Here is a 25892-nt window from a genome sequence, read left to right as displayed (position 1 = left end):
ACTTGCCTTCCAAGCCCTTGATCATCTTCGTCGCCCACCTCTGGACCTTGTTTGACATCTCCACGTCCTTTTTAAAATGCGGAGCCCAAAACCGCATGCACGTGAGGCCTAACTAGTGCCAAATAGAGATCCACTACCGTGTCTCACAATCGATACAACCCAAAACCAGATTCACCTTTTGTGTGGCCGCATCGCGCTGCAGACTCGTATCGAGTCTGTGCTCTATCAAGACTCCCAAGTCCTTTTCCGTCTTGTGAGCTGCCGTCCAGCCAAGCATCCCCCATTTTATATTTAATTACTTCTCCCACTTAATTACAGTTTCATTGTTAGGGGCTGGAAGGGACCCTACAGATCATTGGGTCCAGCCCCCCTGCACTTGGGCAGGAAAGACCGCCGGGATCAGATGACCCCAGCAGGATGGGCTTGTTTTTATTTGAATTAAACATTTTAATTAGGGTTGTTGGTTGTAGCCGTGTTGGTCTAAGGACACAAGCAGGCAAGGTTCTTTGGGTGAACCTGATTTCTTTTATTAGGCCAATTAAATAGTTGGAAAAATTGTTGTTTGCAAGAGTTTGGACACAAACGCCATTCGTCAGGCCCAGGGCGGGTCACGGGGGAAGGGACCCTCCTGCCCCCCCCCTTTGGGGGTCCCCCCCCATTGCTGGGACCCTCCTGCCCCCCCCTTGGGTACCCCCGCATTGCAGGGACCCTACTGCCCCCCCTTTGGCCCCCCCCATTGTGCGCTCTCTTTTCATTGTAATTAGCTTTCATGTTATTTTAATTTAAAATTTTTTTTAAATTGAATAATTAATGTTATTTTAATTTTTTCATTTTTTAAAAATTGAATAATTAATGTGACTTCATTTTTTTTTCATTTTTTAAAAATTTAATAATTAATGTTATTTGAATTTCTTCCCCCTCATGGGCCACGAGTGTAATCATGATGCATAATTAACGGGAGGAGCGATGAGGGAGGGGGGCTGGACCCAGCTCTGCGGGCGGGGCAGTGGGGTGGCACCAGGAAAACTACAACTCCCAGCGTGCCCCGGGGCGCCCTGTGCGCCGCTCAGAAGCTTGATGTGCTCATCCCGCCTCCTCTTGCTTCCTATTGGTAGGCGGAGCCGCCGCTCGCTCGAGTCCTCTCCTGCCATTGGCTGCGAGGCTGCCAGCACGGGTGTCCGCCCCGCGGGTTGGGGGGTGTGGGCTCAAAATGGCGGCGGCCGAAGCGGCGGGCCGGTACCGGAGCACCATGAGCCGCAGCAAGGACCCCTCGGGCCTGCTCATCTCCGTCATCAGGTAGCGGGGGAGGGGCTCTCCTGCCCCCACTTGGCCACCCCCCCTTTGCAGGGCCCCCCCTTGGGCACCCCCCAGTTGCAGTGCCCCTCCCCCCTTGGGCACCCCGCCATTGCAGGGCCACTCCTGCCCCTCCCCCCCCCCATCGTCCCTTCCCAGGGAGTGAGGGGCACCTGGGGAGCGCGGCGGGCTCGGCCTCCTGGGGCCCTTTCCGCTCGCCAGGAGAGACGCCGTCCAGGTGGAGGGTGCTCCATCTCCAGGGGCGCGCGGCCCTAATACAGACTGTCCTCACATCGGTTCCTCAAAACTGCATCTTAAGTAGAAATGTTGCAACTCAGAACTCATTTTCTCCCAAGAAACAATGTGACAAATGGGGGATTGGTTCCTAAACCAAGGCCCGATACCCTGTTTTCACCAAAAATACCTCAGAATTTTGTACTCGATCAATTATAGATGAGTAATATAGCTACGTTAATGTATTTACGTTGTAAACAGCAATTGTATGGATTTGGAAGGACTTCTTTGAGGTGACTTTGCTGGCGTCTTGGACGGGCCCTTGGGTGGGCTCTTCTCAGGAGTCCTGGCCCAGGTTTTTGTGGAGTCTCATCTGCTTTCGTCAAGGAAGCGTCCAAGGAAGCTTGGGCAGATGTTCTGCAGGGAGATGGGCGACGCGGCGAACTTGTTCGCTGACGTGGCGTCGCGTCGGATCGAGCGTTGTCAGTCGAAACTGACGTCGGCGAGTTAAAACAGGGTGTCGGTTTATAAACGTCGTAAGTCGAGGATTGTCTGTACCAGGAAACGCGCCCGTCGTTGCTCCCAGCGGCAGAAGGACTCCCAGGAGTGCCGTTGTTGGGCCAGGGATGAAGAAGGAAGGGGAAAACCACACAGACGCCAGCCAGCACTTCTGTCTAGTCAAGCCCTGACCCTACCCATATCTTGGTGCAGTCTTGTTCCCAGGACCCACTTCTCCTGTCCTGTGTCAGAGGAGGCTTTACCTCTGCTACCTGGGGCATGTGATGGCCGCACTCGACTTCATTGTGCGGCCCTTTGAAAAACACCCATAACTCCCTTCTCTCTGCTGCTTATCGCCAGCGTGTTGACAGCCACCTTTCCACACTGGTGCTCATTAATGCTGAGCTTTTCCACGTTTGCGAAGATGGCTGTTTGCTGTCTCCGTGCACGTTGTCATCCCGGTGTAACTCCTGTGCGTTATAAACTGGTCGCCGTAACGTCACGTTATAAAGCTGAGTGGCATCATGCCATTTTGGAGACGTTAAAGACCTCTTTCTATGTGGAACAGATTCCTAGAGAAGTGGGGCTGGAAGGGACCTCCAGAGGTCATCTAGTCCCACCCCCCACCTGAGGCAGGATCATCTCTGTCCAAACCATCCCATACAAACCATCGTCTAAACTCTGCCTAAGAGTTTTATTATTGTTTCCTGTTTACAGACTATTTAAAGACATCCAAGCCTGTATACAACTGGTTGGAAAAGAGTCCTGGAGTTCTTCAGTGCCCCGAAATCTGTAGTTTTTTAGGCCTTACAGAACTCTAGGTAAAGAAATGTAAGGCAGGCTGTACTTCTAGCCAGCATCCCAGATGCGTAATATTGGTATTTTAAAGTGTGACAGCAAGAGAATAAGACACAAATCATAAATATAGAAAGATGTGAAGTGTGGGTTTCTTTGGCATAGCCATTTCTGCCTGGTTTCAAGTTCATGGTTTCCCGGAGAATAGAGCTGGATGGGACCTTGTGAGGTCATCTAGTCCCCCCACCCAGCATGTGTCCATGTCATAACAATTAATTGATAAATTTTCATATTTGTTTAGGATGCAAAAGGAATCAGAACTCGGGGTAGAGGTGATATCTTTTATTAGACCGGTGCAGAGGCATTTATATCTAAAACGAGACTGTGTTTTGCAGATTAAGCAGAGTATAAGCATGCAGTTCCTCAGCATTAAGCTGAGAGAGAATGTTAAATGTTCAGTAACTTATTTTTCTTAAATATATACAAAAAATTGCATTATATTTGAAAGAGAGAAGGGACTTTAATTGAAGCTTTCTATCTTCCTAGTCAAACAGGCAATTTTGAAATGAGCAGTACTCCTGCAGACTCCAAATTCTGCATTCAGTCATACAAATAGCAATGGATGGAGATGTTAGCGTAGTGGATGCCAATGTTTGTATGAGCAAACACTCTTGTCTGTAAAGTTTTACAGAATAAAGCTCCCAGGCTGATACTGAATGTAATTGGTCCATGTCATCCTACATTTGCGTGTTTAGAGGATTTAAAAAAAGAAAAAGAAGAACCTGAGGCCAATAAAAATGTACCCACTCATTAAAGTCCATGTGAAATCAGTGGTTTCTTGAGTAAATAAGCATGCTGGGAACAGATGTTTAAAATGGACTGTGGGCCCGTCTACACATGCAGGTAAAGGCATGATGGGATCTAATGCACAATCCATGCAGTCGTGCCTTCTGCTGTGCCACATGTGCGTGGCAGGAGGCACAACTGTGGGATCATGCATTAGATCTCCCTGTACCTTATTGCCAGTTTCATGCACCCCCAGGGCTGTACCTCCTGGCTGGGTCCCGGCACCCAGCGTCTGCACCTACAGGACTCGGGATCCCCTGCTCCTGGGATCCAGGGTTGGTGGCTGCTAGGGCTGAGAGTCCCCTCAGTTGCAGAACTCCCAGCCCAGCTGGGTGTGGTGCACCCCAGCAGCTGCCCCCTCGCCTGACGGGGCTCTCAGCTGCAGGGGAGAGCCTGCTACATGTGCAGATCTAAAGCTGAATAGCAACCGTAAAGCTGGATAGTACCCATTTTTGAAGTCTAACTTTATAGCTGGTTGGAGCTTTTTAGGGCATGATAGCTACTTTGCACTTGTAGCTGGTCTCAAGGTAATTGCTCAGTTAACCAGTTTATTGAGCTATACTTGTAAAGTGTAGAAGTGATTCCTGGGAGTGCAACTGGGTATATACGTAATAGAACTTAACCTCACTGTATTTTCCGTGTGTAAATGGATAGAAATCTAAAAAGTTTGCAAAAAGGGCAAATAGTGACAAGTTAACTTGACTTACAGAAAATACAATGGATTACTGAAAGTGAAAGGAAGTATAATGTAAATTTAGCTTTAAAGCGATTCATGTGGGGAAAGGAAAAAAACCCTTTTGACACTGTATGTGTGCGTGTGTGCGCGCGTGTGAGCATCTTATGGTGGGAAGAACTGAAAAGGTCAGTCATATAAAATTTATAATTTAAAATGCTTCTTTACCAGTGTCGTTAATGATACTTTCACGAATGGCTTCACTACTTTTCAATGTCACAGAGTGTGAGCTGCGACATTAGACATCAGTTTTGCTGTTCAGTAGATCTCACTCTTGCACGCAGCACTCTTGCATTTGAGATGTTGATATTCAGGTATTTCAGTACTGTTTAAATCTCTATCTTTTTACTATAAAACAAACAAGCAAAATGCCTGATTCTAAGTTAAGTTCCTTGCTCTCTTCCTGATAACCCTACAGGTGCTACGTTTAGGTTGAGAATAAAGCGTCTAATGAGAGAGAGTTAAAATCTTTATGCTGTAGATCGGTGATGCTCAATCATTTTAGACTCAAAGCACTCCTCCATAACTTTTTTGAGTTTAGTGCTACCCTATTTTAAAAAAAAAAAAATTATTACAGTGCATAAAAATGAATGGAAACTCATTTTTAAAACACTGGGTTGACGCACAACCATAATAGTCCTGTCCCAAATCTTTAATGTATTTGTCCTTGGAGCAGCACCCTGAAGCAAGATAAGGTACAGTGACTAAGGGTCAGGCCCATTTCACTCTGAAGTTGTCAAAGAGTCACTTAGGAGTTTGTGTGTGAACTCTAGTCATTGATTATATATATTTTAAATGTATGAGATGCTAGAACAAATCTCATTTCACATTTAAAATATATGAGATGCTTTTGCTGTGTGGCCGGTCCCTGCTGTGGGAAGGGTCCTGTTGGCACTGCAGCATGGGGAGATGTGTAGAGGGCCGTGGGCCTGGTGGAAACTCCTGCTGACTTGCCTTTGCTGCAGATTTCCTTTGGGAAGGAGCTTCCAGAGTGAAACCTGCTACATTTCCTGGGGAGCCAGGGAGAAAGGGTCAGCTTCCCCTAGCAAAGAGTGTCTGGCATGATTTTTACCTTCACAGCTGTGGCTGTAGCTTGTTACTGGAAAGGGAAGAGAAGCAAGTGCTGCTCTTGGGTCTTGACAGGAGCAGGAAATTGTCCCCAGAATTGCATTGGTTGTTTTAGGCAATTTTCACTCTGGCCTTGAATGGCATCTTGTGGAAATAGATGCACAGTAGGTTACCATATGCCCAGGTTTTCCTAGACATGCCCTTGTTTCTGGCTCCCTGTCCTTGTGTCCGGGCAGGTTTTTAAAATCTGGGCAAACGTCTGGGTTTTTGCTTTGCTTGTACTCCTCCCAGCACATGCAACTTAGATGCTTGGGGCTAGAAGCAGCAGGCAAAGTGATTGGCCGTCAGGGGTCACGTGCTCTGTGCGCGGGCCCCGGCAAATAAGTGTGTGTGTGTGTGTGTGTGTGTTGTGTGTGCATGCGCATAATGGCAGCAGGGCTGGGAGGACGGGGGCTCTGGGTTGGGAGAGAGAAGCACCAGCAGCGCTAAGGGGAGGGCAGGGGGCTGTGGGTTGGGAGTCGGGGGCACTGGTAGGGCTGGGGCGGGGGTGGGAGCTGCGGGTCAGGTGTGAGGGGCACTGGTGGGGGTGGGCAGGGGCTGCAGGTCGGGAGTGAGGGGCACCAGTAGGGGTGGGGGGGGTGGGGGGGTGGGCACGGGTTTGGTAGTGAGAGGCAGAGGCAGGGCACAGGCATATCACTGCCCTCCCCCATCATATACCCCCTTCCCTCTTGCCGCCCCCTCCCTACCACAGGTGTCCTCTTTTTTGATCCTGAAAATATGGTAACCCTAGGTAGTGCTGCCTCGGGGTGCAGATGGCATAGCATCTCATGGCACCCAGGGTGCTGCAGCACTCCAGTTGAGAAGTCTTACCAGTCTAGGATTTTATATCGTTGAGTCTCTGACGCTTGGAGAGAGTTTAGATACAACTGTTTGATTTAACATTTTTAGGTAAAATGTTTTATGAAGGCAGTAATTAAAATGAGCTAGTGAGTCGTGTTACTTATAAATGCAGAAATCAATGGAAGCATTTGCTGTTTTCCTTCTAAACATTCCCCGTGGTGCTTGCCATCCAGATATTTGTAATGCTGAACTAGACTAGAGGAATCGGACAGTGAAACTTGATTAGAAGTGAAAGGAAAAGTGAATCATTATTATTTTCGTTTTCCAGGGTCTACTGAATCATAGAAATTAAGGGCTGGAAGGGATCTTGACAGATCATCGAGTCCACCCTGCTTCTGAACGCAAAAGTAAACAGTATAATTGGTGAAAAGGGAGTGCATCGTTAAAATTCCTTCTGCTTTTTTTTTTTTATTTATATATATATATATATATATATATTGGGCAAGGATGAATAAGTTGGTCAGCAAACAAAATCTCCTTGCCAATTACTTTGGAAGCCCAGAAAAATAGTAATTACTGTATTTGAAATGTAAAGAAATGAATGTTGAGCTTAGATTAGAAAAAAACCTAAGCAGTGTTTGTGAAATGGCAAAGATGCTTGGCTAGGAGGAAAAGCCATATAACAACAGTGCACAGCTTGAAATTTTGAGGGGCCCTTGCAAGGTCAGCTTTCTGATGGCGGGCTGGCACTAGTGAGATCGACTCCAATTGGATGGCAGCCCTCATTGCTAGTGGGGAAACTTGTGCTTTGCAAATCTGTTTTTCCTTCATCAAGAATTATGGCAGTGCACTTGGATTGTGCATCCCTGCCATATACTGTATTTTCTCACGTGCAATTTGGGGGTGTTAGGTGGGGAAGCCGCTTTCTTTACTGGAAGAGGAGCAAGCTTGTACACCAGGGGTCAGCAACCCCCGGCACACATGCCGAGCATGGCACGGAAGGCCATTTTGCTCGGCACACCACCACCGGCCTGGGCTTTAAGCAGCGGTTGCCAGCCACAGAGCCCAGGCTGCTCCCAGCAGGTGTCTGGGAGGTTGCAAGCCCTGCTGCAAGCACTCCGGCACCTTCCAAGGTAGACGTTGTGATTTTTTTCGGCACTCTGGCCAAAAACAGTTGCCTACCCTTCCTGTAGACACTGTGCATGCCAGGGAGCTGCCAAGGGGACAGTCCTATGTTACCACTCTGGTAAATGCAGTTCTGGGCTGAGCACTGTCACTTGTGCCAGAAGGAAGAAGGAAACTGCTGGTGTAGTATCTTGGTCTGGCTTGTGATGTGGAAACAGCATTTTATTTAAAGGAACTTTATATACATGACTTGCAGTAAAGAGCTAACAGTCTTCTTACTGCCCATGCAGGGGTCTGGGGTCACACCTTTATGTCCTCCTGGAAACAGGGGCTGCATATAGATGTTAGAAAAACCCACAAAAAAAATGCACTCTTGAGGACTTACTGTGTCACACAGTCAACCCTGACTCTGGAAAATCTTTTTTTCTTTCACTCTACTTTCCAAAAAGTATGTTTCATCTGAGGGCACGTGTATGCAGGGTAATATGGTAACTGCAGTAAGACGTTCAAAGTCATAATAGGCCAAACTCTCAGCTTGATGTCGGTGCTCGTAACTTAAGTTTGTTGTAGCTGCTTGGTACTTTTTCTTGTCCTTCCTAATTTCATAAATATATTGTGTAGCTTAGATTTTAGGGTAATCATGTCCCTTTAAGCAGTTAAAAAATAGCTTAGTTTCCAGAATACTCATCTCTAAGCTCCCCTGACAATTTTACATGCTTTTGCACTTATTTTTTTTAATGTCTTTTTTTTCCCTTCCCTCCCCTCTCCCAGCTATTGGGAAGAAACTCATTGACTTTGCTTGAGGAAATGGTCAAAATGAGTAGATACAACGTTGCTAAACAGGAGCACTGTGCTGTAAATAAACAGGAAAAAATGGAAGAGCTGATGAACTCTTATTTATTTATTTGTGCCAATTTATAAAGGTGTCTTTTTTGGAAAGAAAATCTCTCTTTTTTTTTTTAAGATCTAATTTATCTGTTTAATCTATATATTTGTTTAAAAAAACTTTTGAAATTTTCAGATGGAAGAGCTTTTACAAATTCAGATTGTCACTACTAATGAGAGGTCAGATGATCATACTTATTAATGCTGAGTAAGAAGATGGGAACATTGCACTGGAAGGGGCCTCCTGGGTCACTGAGTCCAGCCCTTGAATTTGCAGGCAGTTGCTAATGCTAACGCAAAGCCTCACCCACAAGTGCAAGGTGTACAGTAGCCAGAACATCAAGAAAAGCCCGTATAGTGTCATGTGTAAAAGCAGGGGAGACAAGGGTGCTGCCAGTGCCTGGGTACTACAGCGACGGAAGGAGTTAGTTAATGGATATTGAGAAAATCCTAGGAAAAGGACCAAGGCCAGCACTACAGAGGAGGGCAAAAATCTTGCAGTCTATCCTGATCTGATCCAAGGGGAAAACAAGTCTGAGCAGAAGGGCAAGACCCTGTAGGCTGGAACCGCTGGGTTTTTGAAGTCCTGGCAGGGAGCATCAGTACACCCTTGTCAAAACTTCCTTGACTTAGCTGTGCCCAGTGTCTTAGTACTTCAGAGGAAGGTGAAAAAAACCCTTCCTTCCTGCCCCCATCTTTTCAAATGCCAGCAGTATTCATGAGTTGCGTAGCTGGAAGGAAATTCCTTCCTGGCCTACATCTGTGACCAGCAGAAGCCCTGAGGTGTGGGGCTACCAGATGCCTTCCATGCTACACGACCTCCCTTTATAGCCTGGGAAATGCAGGCACCTGATTGCAGTCAGGGAAATGTGGATACTTGATTTAACATCCCGCAGATTGATTGAGCCACAACTTTTTTCCATAACCGTACCAAGTTCAGCCTTAAAGCAATTCACATTGCGTTCTCCATGGCTGCAAGGGACAGACAAAGTCATGTTCTCAAACTGCAAAAAGGGAAATTTAAGTTGGATATTAGGAAGGACTTTCTCACAAGGAGGATGATTAAGCACTGGTATGGATTATTTAGAAAGGTGGTAGATTCTCCATCCTTGGAAATATAGACAACCGCTTGTCTGGGATGGTTTAGATAGGAATAATCCTGCCTTGAGGAGGGAATGGACTAGAGGACCTTTTCAGGTCCCTGCCAGCCCTATTTCTTCAATAGTTTTTTACCCCTACCCTTTGGCTTGGAAGATCATTCCCAAACTTCACTCCTTTGATAGGTCGGCAGTCAGCAGATGCCTATCTGAATTTATTCCTAACCAATTAGTAACCACAAGGTGAAGTGGCTTCCAGCTTAAAAATTTGTTTTCTCCCTTAATATTCAGCCCCTGAATATACAGTTCTGTGAGTATTGTTGCACAATACTCTTTGGGTGTGTAGCATACTGATTATTGTGCCTTGTCCTTGTACCCTGGTGCAATGTTAGGGTTAGGAGCCTGGAAGTCGGGACACATAAATTCTATCCTGGATACCATTAGTACTTCCCAAGAAGTAAAAGACTACTCTGTTCATGAGTATTGGGGTGAGGTCCGCAGCTGCTCTAAACTGTCACAGCTCTGTTGGCTTCAGTTGAGGTATGATAGTTTACCAAAGCTGAGGATCTGGCCTAAAACGTGGCTGGTGCCTGTAGAGTTAGATCTTATATAATTCAGTGTAGTATTACAGGCTCCATCAGGATTGCATGGGAACTCTGTCCCACTTTTCTCCACTTGTAAAGAGCGTGACAATGTGGAGGTGCCTGTAGAATTTGTGAACAGTCCCTGCAGATTTAGACACACCACGGTGACCTCAAACTCTGTGCAGCAGTTTGGGCTGTGGATGCTGAGGACATGGAGCAATCAGTCGGAAGTGCTGTATCTGGAAGTGCTGATGTGGCATTGCTGTTTCTATTCAGTGGCAAAACCTTCTGTCGCATTGGGACATTGCTGGATCTTTGGAAATTGTAGGACTATTTTGTTTGATCTTGGCCTGGCTGACATATTGCTGTTTAAAACCACACTCCTGAGAACAGAGGTTAGAAGAAGAGGTGGTCGGCTAGAACTGGAGATGCTTACTGAATACACTTAGGAAGGAGTGGGGAAAATGAAGTGGGATTCACGGGAGGACACTGTGCTCTCCAGGTGCTGTGAAGCACTTGCTTTCCATTTTGGCCTTGTCTAATAGGTGCCCATAACATTTGGCTAGAGCACGTAATAGGGGAGCAGGATTGTCCTCTGAGTTGGGCCTGGTTTTTTAATAGATAGATCACTGACTGACTTGGTCATAGAGAAGCAAGGCTGGAAGGGACCTCTTTGGTGGTCATCTAGTCCAACCCCCTCCCTGAGGCAGGATCACCCCTATTCAAACCAACCCCTACAAATCCAGAATCTAGCCTCTTGGCTAAAACTACAGTCAACCCTGACAAAAGACATAACACCCTAACCTGCCCTTATTTAGCAGGGGGACCATGGTGGACAGTCCTTGCTTCTGTAAAAGGTAGTTTATATAGACTCAAGAAATCCCAGGAAGAGGGCCCTGCTACAGAGGAAGGCAACTCCCCCTATAGTCTTTACCAGGCTGACCCCAAATATCATGATCAGTTTGACCCTGAGTGGAGAGGCAAGACCCTCTAGCCAGGAGCCTCTGGTTTTCAGTCTCAGCAGGAGCATTGGCACATCATCTTAAATGCATTTTGGCATTGCAATGCCATATGTGCTCAAGCGGGGTGAGTCTGGTATCAACAAGGCATGAATTGGCAATGTTTTTTGGGCAGAGTGCCAAAAACACCCACAACCTCGACTTGTAAGATGTTGGCATGCCAGGGGCGAACAGCAGGGGAGCTGCGAGGGGCCCAGTCCTTGCGGCAGTGCAGCCATGGCCCCTTTCCTGCTGTCCACCGAGGCATGCGTGCCAAACAAAATGCCTTTGCATGCCATGCTCTGGCACCCGGGCTGTGGGTTGCCTACCCCTGAACTAAGGTGCGGTGAAGCTAAGTAAATCTCTTCTCTTTCCTATTCTCTTCCTATTTCCCTCTCACCCTGCCGCAGTAGCTTCATAAAAATGGAGTGGTGCTTGCGAACTCATCAGGTCAGAGATGGTGATTTTTAACTCTGAACTTTTTCTGTTGAGATTTCAGAGCAGGCAACTGCGTGTCACGGCTCTTGATCTGTTCCTGGCACTGCTACCTTTTGCTTTATCTTCTGGAGCAAAGTGCTGAAGTTCCTTGCACCTCCACTTACCCATTAGTAAAGTGGATGGAATGATTCTTGCATGTCTTTCGGAGACGTTGTGAAGGTTATTCCGGGAGAGATACTGCACAAAGTCAAAGTGTGGTATTATAAGGTCAGAGCATTATTATCAGTTTTAGAAAAGACCCATTGTCACAGAGGGCTAATGCCAGTCCCATAAGCTTTGATACGGTCTCTTTAAAATGTAATGAATTGGCTGGAGAAAGTTCTGGCCAACTGATGCAGGGCAATTTGGGGAATATTTTCTTATCTTCTCAGAGGACAGGCACGTGTGTTTATATTGATTTTTTTTTTTTTCCTAACCTTTTATTTTGTCTGTAGTTGGTGGAGGCAGCTTTTGTGCTCTGAAACAAGCAGGCTGGCATTTAGCAAATGCTATTTTTTGAGAGATCTTGTCAGTTTTTTAATTGGTGAGTGTGTCTGCCTTTTATTTATTGTTAGGCGTTTCTCTTTCCAATTAAAGGTTGCTGTTTTTAAGACCTGGCCTTTAATAGCTGATTTAATTGGGGAAAACAAACTTTTGGCTGTGACTCAGTAAGACCTTATTGAAAACTTAGGGTAGAGCTCTTGGGGGCAAAAACACACACAGGCCAAGGAGAACTGAAGGCAAGTAGAGATATACGGTGATACCAACTTTTGTGTCCGTAGAAGCTCACATTTCTGGAACCCTGAAAGCCGTTTTATTCTCGTTTGTGAAATTCCTTCTTTCTCTCTTTCTATATTTTATATATACAGTATAGTGTGTGTGTGTGTGTGTGTGTGTGTGTACTTGTCGGTCATTATTTCCATTATATTCAGAGTGAAGGTTGCTGAACGAATTCTTACTAATGACTTGGCATTCAGTATTTTCTTTTTCTGTTTAACGCGGTAGAGCTGATGTCCCTGTTCATGATCTATAACAGGAAAGTCCAGTATATAGCTGTTGTCCTCATTTCTTACCATCACAATTAGGGTATAGCCATCACAAGGAATATAGCCTAGTAAGTCTGATCCGTCTATGCTGTAACATTTTGTAAAGCTATTTCTATTCTGTTCAGTGCTCTGAAACATTAAGGAGACATCTCTTTTCCTTCTCCAATGCCAAGGATAGAAACCTGGAAGTTCATCTTGTTTAAAATAGAAGGAAAAAAAAAATCACACCAGATAATATGTAAGCCAGTTCCTGAAAGGATCTCAAATTTAATTTGTGGACTCTACATAGATTGAAAGAGAGCACTGTGTGCATTAAAATACATTAATTATTTAGCATTAAACACCAATTTTGCATGTAAGTTTAGGGTGATGGGTTTAGGATGACAGTTGTCCAATTGAAATGCTGCAGTCCTGCAGCACCTAGTCTTCAGCCTGTGACCAAAGCAAGCAAAATAGGTCAGAGATTTTTGGCAAGTGGTTGGAATGACCATAGTTTAAAACCTTCAGAAGGCAACATTTCCAACAGCCCTCTTCCCCCGTAGTATATCGCCTTTTATGCCAATGACTGAATTGCCAGCACCACTTTCTGGAGCACAAGCATGTACCTTGGAGAGCTCCCATCAACCTACTGACTTAGACTAAAGCTGTTTAGCTTCTGCGTCTTGTAGCAGCTGAGGTTACAGTGGCTTGTGAACGCTGCTTATCCTGTCAGCTGTCAGATGGCTCATCTGACTCGCAGTGTTCAGCTATGCTTTAACGGCTGTGAAGAGTACTGACAAAAAGACTGTGATGAAAGCAGTGTTCATTTATGGACTTCAGTTTTTCTCTTGAGCATGTCTGAATCCACAGGATGTTCACTTGTACTAGTTCTTGCATCCCTGGTTACTTGAAAAGGTATAAAATGAGTTGCCAGCTCCTCTTGCTTATCTGAGACTGTTCCAAATAAGGCCTTAAAATACCCTTAAGTTTATGGCATCTCAGTTCCTTCCAGGCATAGGGTCATAGGAAAGTAGGGCTGGAAGGCACCTCACATAGTTAGCCAATCCATCCCCCTGCTCAAAGCAGGATCAGTTCTGACTAAATTATCCCATCCAAGTGTCTGTCTAACTTGCTCTTGAAAATTTCCAGGGATGGAGATTACACAATTTCTTTACATAGCCTGTGCCAATGCTTGACCGCTCTCAAAGTCAGGAAGTTCCTCCTAATCTCCAAACGAAATATCCTGTCCTGTAGTTTGAGGCCAGTGCTCGTAGTCCTGTCCACTACAGCCACAGAGAAAACGCTGTGTCCATTCTCTTTATAATCATCCTTTGGGTATTTTGAAGACTTATCAACTGATGTCTACCCTGGTGTTCAAAACCTCTGGGTAGCCTGTTCCAGTGCTTTACTACCCTCCCAGTGAGAGATTTTTTCCTAATATCCAACCTAAACTTCCCTTTTTGCAACCTGAGCCCATTGCTCCTTGTTTTGTCATCTGCCCGCACTGAGAACAGCCTAGTTCCATCCTCTTTCAAACCTCCTTCAGGGAATTGAAGGCTGCTATTCAATCCATCTCATCTTCATAGATTTCATAGACATTAGGGCTGGAAGGGACCTCAGAAGATCTTCGAGTCCAGCCCCCTGCCCCAGGGGCAGGAAGTCAGCAGGGGTCATACGATCCCAGCAAGATGAACATCCACATGTCTCTTGAAGGTCTTCAAAGTGGGTGTTTGAACCACCTCCGGCGGCAGTCTATTCCAAACCTTGGGGGCTCTGACAGTGAAGAAGTTCTTCCTTATGTCTAGCCTGAAATGGTCATGGAGGAGTTTGTGACCATTCGATCTTGTCATCCCTTGGGGTGCTCTGGTGAACAGACGTTCCCCCAGATCCTGGTGGGCACCCCTGATAAACTTATAGGTGGCCACCAGATCGCCCCTGAGCCTGCGCTTTTCCAGGCTGAAGAGTCCCATGGCTCTCAGCCTTTCGTCATACGGTCTGTTTTCCTGCCCTCTGATCATGTGCGTGGCTCTCCTCTGCACCCTCTCAAGCTTCTCCACATCCTTTTAGAATTGTAGAGCCCAAAACTTGACGCAGTACTCCAGGTACGGCCTCACCAAGGCCGAGTACAGGGGGAGAATGACGTCCTGGGATTTGCTTGAGAAGCATCTATGGATGCAAGCCAGCGTTTTGCTCGCTTTACTAGCCGCAGCATCACACTGAAGGCTCATGTTCATCTTGTGGTCAATCATGACCCCAAAGTCCCTTTCATCTGTAGTGCTAGCCAGCGTAGCACTGCCGAACCTATAAAGATGCTGTGGGTTTTTTTTCTCAAAGTGGAGAACCTTGCATTTTTCAGTGTTGAACACCATCAGGTTCTCATCTGCCCATTTCCTGAGCCTGTCCAGGTCAGCCTGGATCGCCCTCCTGTCCTCAGGTGTAGATGCTTTACCCCAGAGTTTGGTGTTGTCGGCAAACTTGGCCAGTCCACTTCTGACACCAGTGTCCACATCATTAATGAAGATGTTGAACAATATAGGCCCAAGGACAGAGCCTTGAGGGACCCCACTGGTCACAGGGCACCAAGACGATTGACTTCCGTCAACCACCACCCTCTGGGTCCGACCGCGGAGCCAATTCCCCAGCCAGCGGATCGTGGTGAGACCGAGGCTGCAGTTGGCCAGTCTTGCTAAGGTGATCGTGGGATACCAGATCAAAGGCTTTTTTGAAGTCAAGATATATGACATCAATCTCTTCTCCCTTGTCCAGGTGATAGGTCACCTGGTCGGAAAAGGAAATAAGATTTGTCAAGCAAGACCTACCAGCAACAAACCCGTGCTGGGTATCCCTCGGGATGTTGCCATCGGCCAGTCTGTTGATGATGGCCTCTTTGATAATCTTTTCTAAGACCTTCCCTGGGATAGAAGTCAGGCTGATGGGCCTGTAGTTTGCCGGATCCACTTTCCTCCCTTTCTTGAAGATAGGCACCGCATTGGCCTTCTTCCAGGCTTTGGGCACTTCACTGGAACACCAGGAGCTCTCGAAGATCCGTGCCAGGGGCTGGGCTATGATGCTCGCCAGCTCCTTGAGTACTCTGGGGTGTAAACTGTCAGGGCCGGCTGACTTGAAGGTATCCAGCCTGTCAAGGTGTTCCTTCACAAGGTCAGCATTGATGGAGGGCAAGGGATCTCCCTCACCCAGGCCTACCCATCCCGTAATGGGCAGGGGAGTCCCTTGGGACTGGTGAAAAACTGACACAAAGTACCCATTTAGCAAGCTTACTTTTTCCTGGGCGTCGGTTGTCAGTTGTCCCATCTGGTTTAGCAGGGGTCCAACGTTGCCCTCTTCTCCTCTCTGGACTAAATACACCCAGCTCCCTGAGCCTCTCCTCACAAGTCATGTTCCCCAGCCCTCAAACCATTTTCGTTGCTGTCCGCTGGACTCTCTCCAACTTGTCCACATCCTTTCTGTAGTAGGGGCCCAAAACTGGACACAGGACTCCAGATGTGGCCTCACCAGTGCATAATGGAGGGGAAGAATCACTTCCCTTTGTTTCCTGGCAGCGCTCCTACCAGTGCAGCCCAGAATGCCGTTAGCTTTCTTGGCAACAAGGGGATAATGTTGGATCACATTCAGCTTATGGTCCACTATAACTCCCAGGTCCTTTTTTGCAGAGCTGCTGCCCAGCCAGTCACCCCCAGCCTGTACTGGTGCGTGGGATTGCTCCATCCTAAGTGTAGGACTTTGCACTTGTCCTTACTGAACTTCATAAGATTTCCTTTGCTCTGATCCTCCAATTTGTCTAGGTCTCTATGAATCCTAGCTGTACCCTCCAGTATATCTACTGTTTCCCCCAGCTTGGTGTCATCCATAAATTTGCCCAGGGTGCACTCCATCCCATCTTCCAGATCACTAATGAAGATATTGAATAAAACCAGCTCCAGGATTGACCCCTGGGCACTCCAGTTGATACTGGCTGCCATTGAGGCATTAAGCCGTTGACTACTACCCTTTGAGCCTGACAGTCCAGCTCGTTTTCTATCCACCTTACAGTCCATTCATTCATCCTTCACTTGCTTATGAGATCCTCCCTCACTTTTCTCTTCTCTAGACCAGATAACCGTAGCTCTTTTAGTTTGTTCTCATAAGTCATGCTTTCCAGGCTTCTAAACCTTTTTTTTACTGTTCACTGGGCTCTTTCCAAACAGTCCACATCCTTCCTGAAGTGTGGGGGCAAAATAGGATGCTACTTGAGGTAAGGCCTCACCAGTACTGAGTAGATGAATCGCTTCTCTTGATTTGCAAGTGACACTCCTGTTAACACAACCTAGTGTGCTCTTGGCTGCTTTTTGCAACAAGAGCACACTTGCCTCGTCTTCAGTTTATCATTCACAGTAGCCCCCAGGTTCTTCTCTACAGTACTGCTGCCTAGCCAGTCATTCCCTAGACTGTATTTGTGCATGTATGCATTGCATATGTATTAAGAGATCCAGCTTGCATCTCACATATTTCATTCCTGCCATTGTGCTTTTCCCCATGGTCTGTGTGCAGTGAAGCATTCCAGTTTGGTAGGGCTTTTAGGTCCTTAGTAGGGCTGTGTGAAGCTTCAGGTGCTGATTTGATTCGGAGGAGATTCAGCCTGATTTGGTGGCCAAATCGAAATTGAATCAGGGGACCAATAAAAAGGACTGAATCAATTTGAAGATCTCCGAATCTTCAGATAAGATTCGGAGAGCTTTGATGATTCGAATGGTCCCCACCCTCTGCAGCAGGGAGCTGGACTCTGAGCTGGTAAGTTGGGGGGGGGGGGCGCTGGAGGAGGGTGGAAGGGACTGTGGGGGAACCCCTGCCAGACCCCATCCCCTGCCTTTCCCTGACCCCCTGCCTACTTCTCCAGCCTTCCCCCCCGGCTGCCTCTCCTGCCCCAGCTCCTGGTGCTTTAAAAAAAATTAAAAAAATAAAATAAAAGCCCCAACTCACTGGGTGCTGCTAGGCAGGGGAGCAATCCCTGCTGCCCCACATTGCCCCATGATGCATAGGGGGGGATCTGCCATGAGCCCCCTTGCCCTCACCCCATGGCTGCCTTGTCTGGCTCTTTAAGAAAAAGAAAATGAGAAAAACCCTGGGACTCGCCGCTCCTGCAGTGGCCTGGAGGGGATCATGTAGAGCCCTGCATGTGGTGGGGGGCAGCGGGGATTACCTCCTGCCCAGCAGGAACTGGTGAGTCTGGGGTTTTTGGTTTGGTTTTTTTTTTTCTTCTTAAAGGGCCGCAGCTGGGGCCGGTGGGGCAGCCATGGGGGGGGGACTGGAGGAGCAGGGGGGAATCTAGGAGATCGCTCCCCTGCCCGGCAGCATCTGGTGAGTTCAGGGCTTTTTTTTTTTTCAAAGTGCTTGGAGCTGGGATAGGTAGGGCAGCCATGGGTGGGCTGGGGGGTGGGCAGGGGATGGGCCTGGCCTGGGTGATTCGGCTGAATCGATTCGGGACAGTGAGTCGAATCACTGAATCGATTCACTGCCCCCTGAATTGGCTGAATCTGAAGCGAATACTAGCTGCTTCGCACAGGCCTAGTCCTTAGGTCTCTTAAATAAACTTTAGGTTTCTTAAATAAAGACTTGCAAAACATCAGCATTCTTCCCACTGGTGATGGGATCTTAAATGCTGTTAAACTGGTGTCAGGGCTGTTTGCATACGTACATCTCCTGTCCTTTCGCTGTGCTCTGTAATCAAAAATTGCTACTGACACAGGGTTATGGAGGTGCTTGGAGGCTGTTCGCTGCCCTTTAAGCAATCAACTAAGTTTTCACAAGTCTACCAAGCAGATTTGGTTTGTAGTGGAAACGGAGCAGCATCAATGGTGGTTGGTTTTTTAAAAATGTTTTCATGCCGTATATAATGTAAGAGATTTCTTCCTCTATTCCTCCTTAATTTTCCTGCATTCTGCTTTGCTGACTTTCCATACTGAACAGTGCTTTGAGTCGAGTCGGTTTCTTACAGTTGGCAAGTTCATTGTTCTGGGTGTCAGGAACCTCATCCTTCAAAGTGCTAAACATCCGTAGTTCCCATCAATGGGAATTGAGGGTGCTCGCTGTGTAGTGGAATTGGGCTCCATATCAGATTTTACCGAGGAAAGTCGTTCCACAGTCAATTTACCATTTCATGATACTGTTACCCCTCGTTCCCCATGCCTATTAGTTTGTACAGTGCTGATTTTAGTTACCTTCCTCCTAGCATCTCATTGTCTCCCCGAAGTGTGTATTTTATCTCTTGAACATTTTAATTCATTTCCCCAAATCCAGAATTTAATGGGAGCAATCAGCTAACCTGTAGAAATAATGAGAAAACATTTAGCATGTTGCTTCTCAGTTAAACTGTTAAATACCTTTAAGATTTTCTTTTTGTTCCTTGAGAAGCTTAAGCAATTTTTTTTTTCAATTTTGTAAAGCAGCAGCTTTTTGTAATTGTTTCAATGAGATTCTGTAGAGATTTCCAAATCTGTATTATCTGATTATGTATTTTTTTGAGGTTAAGTACAGCTGGAAGCTGTAGATCACCCCACTTGGGATTTATCTTTAAGACAACAATTTTCAATTATAAAATTCAAATAAGTCCATTAGTTTAATGAAGCTCTGGAAATTTATACAACAGTGTAGATAGCTGGCTGAAAATATAGTGCTTTTGATCCCAGGGTGCATCACAAAATCTATTAATTGTGCTCTGTTGAAATGCAGCTACCTGTGGGGGGTAGCTGGCTGGCATACAGAGCATTGCACAGCAGCAGTGCGGAGGGAGACTGTTTTAAGTACGACAGGTAAACTTCTTTCTTTATGGAGTTTTTAATGTCTGCACAAAGAGGTAAGTGTGTGTGTGTGTGTGTGTGTGTGTGTGTGTGTGTATATGTATATATATATATATATATATATATATAAATTTTTTTTTTTTTTTTTTTTTTTTTAAAGCCTTACCTGAAAGATTGTCAGGTATTCACTTAGTCAAATGCCATCCTCATCAAGACAAAATGAACTCCTTTTGGCTCTGTCTGTTGTCAGCCTTTTGCGTCTTTATGCCATCTTCCTTGGTCAACTCCTCTTTCTCTTCCTTGGCACAACCTTCTGTTATACCCTTTTTTTAGACCGCCGCCTCCTGTTTTTGGAAAGTGCTCATTGTATTTCATTTTTTTTCTCTTTGACCATTTGTGTCGATTCAGGCTGAGTTCCAGTCTTTTCAAGCACCTATTTGTTGGATTTTTGTTTTGAGTCCAGGAAACATTCATTGTCCTTCTGTAGCACATCATCTCAAGTACTTATACACTTCCCTCTAACTCCTTTGTGAGTGTCCAGCTCTCACAGCTGCATACTGTTGTTGGCCATCTCCATGCTTTTAATAACCATGCTGATAAAACAAAGACAGCCCGCCTTGTCATCTGTACGGCATTCAGATTCTTTTGGTTGGTCTTCAGATGTTTGTACACAATCAAATTCAAAAGTCTTTTCTCCCATCAAGTGGCATTTTACCCTGGCTGGCCTTGCTGACATTGCTGGGACTAAACAGGGGGTAGTAACTTATTGGGTGTGTCTCTATGTGCAGTTAATGCTATTGCATGTGTAGATGTGCCTGCATGCTGCCTGCGTATGCAGGTAGTAAATTTACTGCGCAGTAGACTAATTTACTGTTCAGTAAGTGCCTGCATGTATAGACAGTGATGCTTTATTGTGCAGTAGATAAATCTACTGCGCAGTAAAGTGTCTCGTGTAGACGCAGCCACTCAGTGCAAGTAAGGAGCCTGCAGTAAACTCCATGGTACTTAATTTTTAATTCTCCAAGCATTGCTGTGCTTTACTGTCTCTGGGCCTAATCCTGGGAAGTGGTTACCGTGACAGGTGGGCCTAACACAATGCTAGCTCTAGTTTATTGCCTTTTGCTCACTTTATAATAAACATTGGTTAACTGCATATCAGTTAGGCCCCTAAACCACTTCGGCGCGTAGCATCTTTCATCCCCGCCATCTGCCTTATAACGTAATTGTACTCTGTTTAACTGCATACCAATTTGAACTAGCTTTCTACTTTGTAACGAAGTGTAGTACCTCTTAATTGTGCCAGAAAAATAGAAGCGAAGCAGCTGTTTGTTGAAGGACTGCTGCGAGAAGCCTTGCAAATGGCAATAGCTAGTTAGTTTTGGAGCTGCTAAAGCCACAGTGCTACACCATGAACAGTACTCATTATGTGCACAGCTGCACCAGTGCTATGGTATTAGCAGCCCAAAACTGATTAAATGGTTAGAAGCCTTGAAGATGATGGGACCTACTTTCAAGCTTTTAGCTACAGCTGTGAAAATGGCAGGAGCTAGTTTGGTCGGTTTTGGGGCTGCTGATACCATAGCACTGATGGTGCTGTGTATTTAATGAGTGGGTAAGTGCATTTCCTCTTTCAGTGCCCAGCCCAGGCTGTGCATTTAAATAGAGTCTAATGTATACGTCATGATTAACGGGTGCTGTAGCTGACTGATGGATTTACTGTGATCCTATGGCATAGACGCTTCAGAGAGAACCAGATGCGTGCTTTCTTGCCTTGCATATTTGGGGAAAACGGCAGAGGCATGATCTGTAAAATCATCGCTTTCTCCAAACTTTCTGTAATTCATAGTAGTGTGCAACCTGACAACGGCTGGCTTTCTGAGTGACTGAATTTTGAATGTCCTGTATTTTTCATACCTGATTTTTATTTATGTATATTTGCCCCCCAGCTGGAGCCCACTTTCTTGTTTCATTCACTTGCTGTGTCTCTACTTTTAGACCAGGAACTCTTTCATGTAGAAACTGCCATTTGCCTATATGCCTATGTAGTGCCTGGCACAGGGGAAGCCACTGCGTACCTCCCTGTCACGTCCTACTCCAGTATAAATGATTTATCTTGTTCCTAAAGGTTTAAACTGGAATGATGAAGAAATGCTAATTGGCCTATGACCTCAGCCATGGAAAAAAACTGCATATTAAAAAATATATTTATACAAAAAAGGGGCTGGGGCAATTTTTTAACTCTGCTTTGATTTTTTTATATAGCAGAGTCTGCTTGGGCCACTGCAGGAGCAGCCTGGACCAAAGAGATGACCAGTTGCAAATGCCCCCCATGCACCATTTCAGTGACTCTTTCTTGTTGTTCGCAACCGCTTTCTTCATTTCACTCCAGATATCTTCTGTTGGCTTCAAATCGTGTGCCTGCCTTGGCCAAGGCAAGACTTTTGATTGGGTTTTTTTTTTCTTCATCTTCCAGAGGCTGTTGCATGTTCTCGTGTGCACTTTGGGTCATGTTTCTGGTGCAAAATAAAAATCTCTTCCAGGCTTCCTTCCTGAAGAGTTATTTTGATACTTTAAATGCTGCAGTACTCATTTGATTGTTCACCGAACTCTGAGCGCGTGTGACACCGTGAAACACATAAAAAGGAAAGGTCTCTTCCTGGAAGAATATTGACTCTTAGCACTGAGTGAGAGCTTTTATCTGTGCATTTCAAAGGGGGACAGTAAAGCATTGTTATCCCACCTTTTACAGCTAAGATAACTCAGCACTCAGATGTGTGAAACTTGATCCAATTTCTTTGGAAGTGGTTGGGATCTTACTGTATCCTTTTAAAACTTTGGATTGCCCAAGGCCATTGTATAGTGATGAGGAACCTTCTCCACTACGACTTCTAACAGCTCTATTTTAACTGGGACAGCCGCTTTGTAAGTGGGTCCCTCGACTCGGGTATGTTTGTAGTATAAATGCTATCTGAAAGCTTTGGCTTGGAGACAGCTGAGCCCAAACCCAAGCGGGATACGAGCTCGAGACAGGTGCCGTGCACCGTGTTGTGTCAAAGCAGAAAACAGGGAGATAACAAGATGTGTGGTACAGCCAAGAGCTATGGAGGAACGGGTGGTAGAGCAGTTGAAAGAACGATGCTGAGTGCTGTTGAGACTGGAGCGCGGCTTTCTTTTTGCCCCCTAATGATCTGGCACTCTGTTCTCTTCATTTCCATCTCATTAAGGATATAATGCGCCCTGAAGTATTTAACAGAGCGTTGTCTCCCCAGTCAGCTGAAAAACATTTAAGTGAAGATTTGCTTTTTGCATCTTGCTCAGTGCTTTGCACTCGAACTGAGCTCCCACTGACTTGAATGGGGGATTTCCTTTGAATGAGCTACGCTGAATAGGGTCCTCAGTGAGGACAAGTGACTTTCATGTAAAATGCACTTGGTTTGGGCGTAGTGGTCATTCCTTGGGAAGTCATGTCCACGTGCAGCTCTTCTCCACTTTGAGGGGGGGAAAATGGGCCCTAATTATTTATTTTTATAGGTGCTGGACATCCACACCTCCAGGTAAGTGCTCAGCACTTATCAACCCTCAAGTTTTTCTCTGCTTGTGGGAAGTACCTGGCTTATCGCAGACACCATTTCACAATTTCAGATGTCCTCTTTTATTTTAGGTAACTTAAAAAACCAACAGAAAATCAGTGCTAAAAACCTATTACGTTTTACCAAGAACCATTCAGACACAGTCATACGTAACATGCAGGAAGCTGTACAACTCGATAAAGAGTGCGCATGTTTGCATTTTTTTTGTTCCTGTTGTGAGCTGTCGCTTCCAGCTTGTGTTCTGACTCCCTAGCTCTTGTACTGCGTTAGCATCCTTCCCTCCCATTAAATATAATGCGTTTTCAGATTAACACTGTGAACAATATGACCTGGAGAAGAGAACTATAGTACAGCAAATAATTCCTCTTTGTAGCAGAAGGGAAAGCCTGAGATGCAGCAGGAGTAGTGTTTGTTCCACCGTGCATTGTGAAGGGTTAAAGGAGTCCCCGGCATGAACGCGTGTGCGTCTGTCCCAGGACAGTAAGATGTGGTTGATAGATGGACCTAATGGACCCCTATGGAATGAGGACGTAGAGGAAGATATAGTGCGACTTCTCAGTTGCTTTCAGGCAGATCTGGGGCAGGGGGTAATTTCACTGTCCCTTTGTGCCAAACCCACTTTTTAGGTTTTCAAGGTAAGTGTTGGAACTGAGAATCAATATTGGAGCCAGTGAAGTATTGAGCAGAACACTTGGTGGGTTTTTACTTGTGTAACTTTTTAAGAGGAAATTTAAAAGTCTGGTCGTAACTGGAAAGACTGAAGGAAGGAGAGATGGTGGAAGGCGGGGGCTGGCTTACGTCAAGAGACGATCTAAATGGATGAGCGCATCGACACTGGAAATTCTGCATGCCCAAAGAGAAGAGATCTGTGGAAGACCATGGTCACCACTGTCATGTTTGAATGTGGTATCTAGAGAGAGAGAACGTTTTTAGTCTATCAGTATATTCACTTAGAAGGAAAAGGAACAAACTTCTGGTGGACCTGTGCATGCCCAGATACTGTAGGTTGGTTGCCTCGCAATGTAGTCGGATGCAATTATCTTGATTCACCAGAGATCCAGGGGCCCAGCAGCATGAAACTCCAGGAGTATTGCTACTCCTTACATTTACACAAAGTTTTACAGACTTGTGGATTCCCTACAGTGTGTTTCTTTTCTTTGCATGCAGATGATTTAATTCTGACCCTGGAAAGCACAGATGTAAAATAGCTGTTGGAGCCTGCAGTACTAAAACTAAATCCTATGTCAGTGAGCAGATACTTGGCTTAATTCTGACTGCAGTCTGTGTGTCTAGTGGGAAGCGTCTTCTATTCCAGTTTTGTACCTCTGACTTTGGTAAAAACCAATAGAATTTGCTTTCTGAGTGTGGACACATGCATGCTTATTATGGAGTAATTTCCTTGTACTCTGGAGTGGACACGTGTTGCATAGTATTACTCTGGTGTAAATTATTCTAATCGGTTCAAATCGATGTGTAGCTATATGCTGTTATACCAGCTCTGCTACCAATTTTGGTTAGCTCAATGCAAATAAGTTATTACTAGTTTTCCCTCTGTCTAGCAGCAGGAGAGGTGGCTGTGTGTCGCCTCCAAACCCAGTTGTATTTTACCACGGAGCAAAATCTGAAGCAAATTATCCTGGGTTAAATGTGTTTGTCTGTACCCTCAAGAGTTTTAGTATAATATACATTGTACATCTGATTAAAAAAAACCCCAAACCTGCATGTATGCAGGGCTAGGAAGAAAGTGTTCCAGGATGTGGAGCTTGACGTAGCCTTAATGTGGAAGTGATTCTTTTTGAATGAATCTAGCTTGATCTGTATTCGATTCTGTATAATCAACATTCAGAAATTTGTGGCCCAATGATTTTTTTTCTCTCTCAAACTGTAGAATAAAAATTAGTTTTTTTTTTTTTTCAAACAACCCTCCGACTAGGGTTTTTCTGATCATTTTGGAAGTTTGCTAAGCAGATGCACAGCAACCCTACCTACCCGAATCAGAAACTACAGGTGTTTTGTAAGAGGATCAGATTCCTCTTCAGAAAAATGAAAATGGCTAAAAGCAGATTAATTGTCTTGCTTCATAGAGCAGCCCCTTTAAAGAGCTGAAGTGGGCTGATATGTTGCCCGGATTTCTATGTAGAAGTGCTATTTTTGAGATGCTTTTGGTCTCCAGCAAGTCATCTGTTTTATAAATATACATTAGTTTTATTTTTCACAGTCTTGTCCTGTTCTCTGATGTCTTCTTTTGAAGCTTGAAAGTAGAAGTTCTTTTCCCCAAACAGTTTTGATCCTCTCAATTTGGCAAATACTGTGTTGACTTTTCTCCTTCCTCACCACACACTTTAATGGGACTGAAATGAGCCAGGATGCCATTGGCTTACCTTTTTGCAGTGTTAGCAAGAATGCGTGTAATTCTGAGAAGAATATGTCTCTTGTCGTGCTCTGTACTGTGCAGCGCAGGAAAAGTACAGTTCTTCTGCCAAGGGGCTTAGACAATGTACTTCAAGTGCGAGGGGGAGGTGATACTTGACTTTTAAAGGAGTATAGTGACTTTCCATTTCTTCTATCTTTGAATTCGTGATGAGTCTTTGGAGGAAGTGTGTGTTGATGAATCACTGGAGTGGAGAGCTGGGTGGTCCTTCAGTATACAGAGGAAGGAAATTCTTGGTGTAAGAGGTGGAGAAGGAGACAACAGTGTGGGAGGGGTGGGAGCAACTGGCCTATTTGTCTTCAGACTGGGGTCACCCTGGTCTGGGGAAGGCATGGGAGCCTTTCCCCCCTGCTTGACTCCTCCTGGCATGGGAGTAGGCAAGCAGCAGCCACTACCTGTGAGCTCCCCAGACCAGGATGACCATGGTTTTGGGAAGGTGCAGGGAGCATTTTCCTACCACTCAACTTCACCTAGTCCCTGGGAGGAGTCAAACAGCAGGGGATTGTACAGGTATTCATTCTCCTGGAAGAAACTGTCCTGGGAGCAACATCTTCCAGGTTGAAGATGAGTTGCTTTTCT

General features: G+C 45.6%; 1 protein-coding gene across 2 annotated transcripts in view; it reads left to right on the top strand.

Annotated features, from left to right (window-relative positions):
• The first annotated feature begins 1177 nt into the window (after nt 1–1177).
• The window catches only part of EXOC4 (exocyst complex component 4), a 558473-nt gene continuing 533758 nt past the window's right edge, over nt 1178–25892 (top strand). For both annotated transcript variants that reach the window (XM_059725748.1, XM_059725747.1), the window contains exon 1: nt 1178–1296. In XM_059725748.1, the coding sequence (XP_059581731.1) occupies nt 1211–1296 (86 nt within the window). In that variant the 5' untranslated portion in view covers nt 1178–1210. The remainder of the gene's footprint in view (nt 1297–25892) is intronic.

Source organism: Alligator mississippiensis, chromosome 4 (genome assembly GCF_030867095.1).
Source record: "Alligator mississippiensis isolate rAllMis1 chromosome 4, rAllMis1, whole genome shotgun sequence".
Lineage (NCBI taxonomy): Eukaryota > Metazoa > Chordata > Crocodylia > Alligatoridae > Alligator > Alligator mississippiensis.
The sequence above is the reverse complement of the archived record's forward strand: the minus strand, read 5'-3'. Positions and strand labels throughout refer to the sequence as shown.